The sequence below is a fragment of the Trichechus manatus genome, unplaced genomic scaffold (assembly GCF_000243295.1).
Source record: "Trichechus manatus latirostris isolate Lorelei unplaced genomic scaffold, TriManLat1.0 scaffold00134, whole genome shotgun sequence".
NCBI classification, from domain to species: Eukaryota; Metazoa; Chordata; class Mammalia; order Sirenia; family Trichechidae; genus Trichechus; species Trichechus manatus.
The window spans coordinates 7362659-7367624 of record NW_004444070.1 but is presented as its reverse complement, the minus strand read 5'-3'; the positions used below and the strand labels follow the sequence as shown (position 1 = coordinate 7367624).

The following is a 4966-nucleotide window of genomic DNA, read 5'->3' as shown; positions in this document are numbered from 1 at the left end:
CCGCCGCGCTCCCTGCCCACCGAGCTCCGGGGGCGGCCGTCGGCGTCCCCCCGCCGACCCGCGAGGCGCCCTCCTGCATCCTGCATGAGGGGAATCTGTAATTCTGTGTGATATCGGTGCGCCTCCGCTTTGATTAAAGGGCCGCGGTGACACACATCTGTTTGCTAAGTTGCGAGGGCTGCTTGGCTTTCCGCTTTTTAAGTCCAGGGGAGGCAGAGGCCCCGATTTCCCCCGCCGAGCGGCGCGGGCCGACGCGGAGAGCGGCCTGCGCTCCAGGGAGAGAGGAGCGGGCCGGGAGGAGAGAAGCGAGATCAAGGGAGGAAGGAGGGAGGAAGAAACGGAAGGAAGGAGAAAAGGAGAGAGGAAGGAAGGAGGGAAAGAAAGAAAGAAAGAAAGGAAGGCAGGAAGGGAAGGAAGAGACGGAGGAAGGAGGAAAGAAGAAACGGAAGGAAGGGGGAAGGAGGGACGGAGGAGGCGCAGAGGACAGGAAGAAAAAGCAGATGTGTGTCTCCAACTCTCCGCTCCTCCTCCCCCCTCGCGGGCGTGGCCCCTCCTGAGGTCTGCACCCCCGAGAGAACCTGACCAGGCGGCGAGGCTGGGCGGCCCAGCGGATTCCGGGGACGTGGCTCTCCCGCTCCGGCTTAAGGGGACAGCAGTCCGGCTCCGGGCAAAACGATCCGCGCCGAGCGTGGAACGGGGATCCTCGGCTGTGATGAACTGACGCCTCGGGGAAGGAACTCACTTCACAAATTGCGAAACGAACTCCAAGAATCACACCCGCCCACCACCCGCACACACCAAAAAAAAAAAAAAAAGGCCTTGTCCCCTCTCCAAAGGGGGGCTGAGAAAAGATGACAGAAAAAAAAACGGAGGGGGAGTCAACTTTATTTGCAGATGGAATTTTGTAGAGAGGAATGACGCGTTTGGTTTCTAGGATTTTAAGATGAATTTCACGTGGCCAGTGAGGATAGCGGTTACTCATAGGCACGCGGGGGGAAGGAGAGGGGGAAAGAAGCTAATCAGGAAAACCGTGGCAAAACCAAAAGCAGAAAAATACTTTCCCCAAAATAAACATCCTAGACGCACGTGACATGAGACTGTAGGAAGGATCGAGTCTGTCGGGTAGCGCGGGGTCTGGAGGGTGCCGGAAGGACAGACGCTAACGAACCGGCTCTCCGTGCTCCCGCGCCGGTTTCTCTCCTGGCTCGGACAACGTCCCCGGCTCCGCGGCGTCGGCGGACTCGGCAGCCCTTCCGCGGTCTGCGAGCCGACTTCCATCGGTCAGATAGACATCTGCCCCTTCCCCTGCCTTTCGGGGAGGTCGAGCCCTTCCCCAGTCACCCCGCACGCACCGCTGGTTCTGCCGTTCGTCCAGCCCGCCATCAAACTGCATCTTCAACTTGGATCAATCGACTCCTTTGGGTGCGCGCCATCTCCGCCCAGGTCCTTGGTTCTCTCGGCACCGCTGCGCGCCGACGCGTTGGTTCTCGGAGCTGGGCCCTGGCATTCCGGGCCGGCCAGCGAGGGACTCCTTACAATCCAGAAAGTCCTCCTAGAGTTCGGTGTCTGCCACCCATTGATAGGATGCAGATACCTGTGCCGGGCGCCGGCGCCGGCGCCGGAGCTTGCGCTCGCTCGCGCGCGCGCTCTCTCTCCCTCTCTTTTCAAAAATCTGATCTTTACCTCTCCACTCCAAGGTGCGCGGGTGCCAAGCAGTGATGAAATGAAAAGGAAGCCAATTGCTGGCCTGGAGGTGGGGGAGAGATAGCGCCCGGCGTGCGCCCGCTGCCGAGCCGGCAGCAGTAATTGCTGCAGACAGGGAGAGCTGGGGGTTGGGCGAGGTAGCCATGTATAAATAGTGTGATCTCAAATTGAAAGGCATAAATAACAGCGGAAGGGACCTGCCCCTGCGCCGAGCGTCCTCTCCGCCGGGGAGGCGTGCGGACTACAGCCCGGCTCCCAGCAAGCTTCGCCGAGCTCCCCAGATCCCCGCAGCCCCGGGCAGCCATGGAAGAGCTCACGGCTTTTGTATCCAAATCTTTTGACCAGAAAAGCAAGGAGAGCAGTATGGGCGGCGGCGGCGGCGGCGGCAAGAAGGATTCGATCACGTACAGGGAAGTTTTGGAGAGTGGACTGGCGCGCTCTCGGGAGCTGGGCAGCTCGGAATCCAACCTCCAGGATATTACCGAGGGCAGCGGCCACTGTCCGGTGCATCTGTTCAAGGACCACGTGGACGGCGACAAGGACAAACTCAAAGAGTTCGGCACGGGTAGGGCTGCAGAAGGTAAGCTCGCCAGGCGCTGGCTGCGGGCCCCTCCCGGCCGCCGGGCGCCATCTCGCCGCGGAGCCCGCCCGCCCGCCGGCTGCTCTCTCCGCTCGACGCGGGGAGTCCCGGGCGCCGCCGCCGGCTCTCCATCCACCCTAAACTCGATTCATTTACAGTCACGGCTCGGGCGGAAAGGCCCAGGTAATCGATCGCGAGTCTTTTCGAAAGAAAGAAACGAAACCAAGAGCGGCGGAGTCGGAGGGAGGAAGGCAGGGCCGCCGTGAAAGACAGGGGCGCGGAGGCTGGAGCTAGGGCCGCGCACTACCCGCGCGCTCGCTTCCCGGGGCGGTGGCTCTGTGCGCCGCCAAGGGAACTTTCTCAGGTTGGCGTCCATCCTAGTGGATGTACTTAAGACCGCGGTCTCGCGTAGGTAGGGCAGCTGGGTGTGTGTCTGTCAGCCTGTCCTTTTCCTATCTACCCGGACGCGCTCTGAGGAGATTCGTTCCCATCTCCCTGAGCACCCATGGCCTGCCTGCTCCCCAGACTGGAAACAGTGCGGACGCGCTGGCCGGCGGTCACCCGGGAGGACAGCGCGCAGACACGTCTCCCATCTCCTGAACCTCTCGGCGTTGTCTCCTCTTACAGAAAACTTTCCCTTGACCCGCGAGACGGCTTAATTTAGGTGACCTGGGTCTGTAAATTAAGCCCACCCTGGTGCCCGCAGGTGGCCCGGGGTATGGACGTGGTGTGAGCGGTTTAGGGCAGCTCGGTCAAGGGGCTGGGGCCGCCCCACCCTGGGCTGTCACAGCGCAGCAGCTCTGCAGCCGGGAGGCCGGTCCCGGGCGCGCACACTCCGGGCCCCTTCGCGCTACAGTGCATGAAGCCTCCGCTGCTCATCCGCCGGCTGCTGACGCGCAAAAAGAAAGGCGGGTTTCTCCTACTCAGGGAGCTGGGCAGGGTGGTCGCAGCGGGCTGATGGACTCACAGACAACGCAACGGGCACCCATAAATCAGCGGCACAACGCCGTGCCAGGGGCACAGTTGGAAGGTACTATTAATATATACATTTTTCATTACAAAAGGGGAGACACAGAATCTTGTGGCTTTTCTCCCAGCTCCTATTTCCCTGCTGTGGACGTGGAGGGATGGGTGGTCTCCCCAGGAGGTGGTTCTTCCTTGGGAAACAAAGGCTTCCTGCTTGTCGGCCCTGCGCTGTGGGTCGGGGGTGGGTTGGGGTGGGGGGCTCTGAGTTCTTGGGAATGGCTGTGAAGCCAGGCGCATGACGGAGGCGTCTTTCTGAGGCCTTGTTGAAGCAGACAGCTGGGGCCGGTAGAAATAAGGCCCCTGTTCAGCTGCCGACAGCCAGAGCTTCTTGGGTCCCGCCGCCCCACCTCCAGTTCACGTACTGGAGGTTGCTTCCCTCACCTGGCTCTATAATTCCTGCAAAGAGTTGTCCTTAATGGAGGGAGCTAGTCCTCGGGGCTCCACCCACGGCCTGCACTTGATTTCAGAGGTTTACGGCTGCGCCCAGCGCTGGCCTTCTGGACCCCTGAGCGTCTCCCCATTTCCTTCCTGGAGGTCCAGCCCCCTCCTTCCTTTCACCCTGGACAGTCAAAGAGGCAGGGGAACCCGAAAGAGAGGCCACAGGCAGAGAGCAGAGTGCAGCCACAGAGAGGGACGCAGGGGCAGTAGCTGCGGCTTCTGCTCCCTGGGAGAGGGGGACCCCTGGGAGGCCCAAGCTGGCATTTGCACAATAGTAGTGGGGGGCGGAGCAGGGAGGGGGTTTCCTTGGACTCCCGGAGAAGCCCAGCCATCTGGGGGTCTCCTGGGCAGCGTGTCCCCTCAGAGCCCCGCGTGGGGCCTCCAGATTTTGCAGCTCCTGCCTTAGAGTCTTAAGTACTTTGCAGCCCAGTTTCTGAGCCAGGCCCAATGTGGAGGCCCAGACCCGGAGAAACGAAGGACGAAGGGAGAAACGGGCCGGCTCTGGGGAAGGACTTGCTGTTGGGAAGAAGTGTGATGTTCTTGGAAATACCTCCCTTCCAGGAGACTGAGGAGGATACAAAGACGGCTGGTGATGGTGCCCAAGGCTCAGAGGCCTGGAGAGGCACCTGTGAGGCAGGCAGCAGTCATACTGGAGCTAGGCTCAGAGCTCCTGGGGCTGTGCAGTTGTGAACATTTCCTTTCCCCCTGCAGCTGCTGTGGGTCTTCCCCTTTGCAAGCAAGTTTCTGGGTTAAGGGGACTTTCAGCGGACTTCCTGGCTGCTTGGAGCTGGTGTCGGAGCTGCCTGGGGCTCTAGACTCAAGCAGAGGCCCTTTGGAGTACAGAATCTTGAGGGGGAGGGGAAAGTGCTGAATGCCAGCCTGTAACCCCTGACTCTGGGGGCTCCAATTAGGACTTGGGGTGCTCCCTGTGGCCAGGGAGAAGGAAGACGAACACAGGAGAATATTGAGACTGTGGAATTGCATCTTCCACCAGCTGCCCAAGAGATGGGGGTGAGGGGAGAAGGGTGCCTTTAAGTTCCCGAACTTGGTGAGGGTCTGCATTTGTTGGACGAGGGGCTTCTCAGAGTTAGAATCACTCTTGCGGACACTGTGGCCTGGCCGGATGCTCAGCTCCTCCCCACCCCGCGAACGCGAAGGAATTCCTAATGTTTGTACGTAAGAAAGTGCCGTTCTCGGCGCCTGGGGTGGGGGGAGGGG

At 60.9% G+C, this 4966-nt stretch overlaps 1 protein-coding gene across 1 annotated transcript in view; it reads left to right on the top strand.

Moving 5' to 3' along the window:
* Positions 1 to 2007: 2007 nt before the first annotated feature.
* SHOX (SHOX homeobox) overlaps positions 2008 to 4966 on the top strand; it is a 9621-nt gene continuing 6662 nt past the window's right edge. Inside the window, exon 1 of the mRNA XM_004385190.1 lies at positions 2008 to 2284. Within this exon, the coding sequence (XP_004385247.1) occupies positions 2008 to 2284 (277 nt within the window). The remainder of the gene's footprint in view (positions 2285 to 4966) is intronic.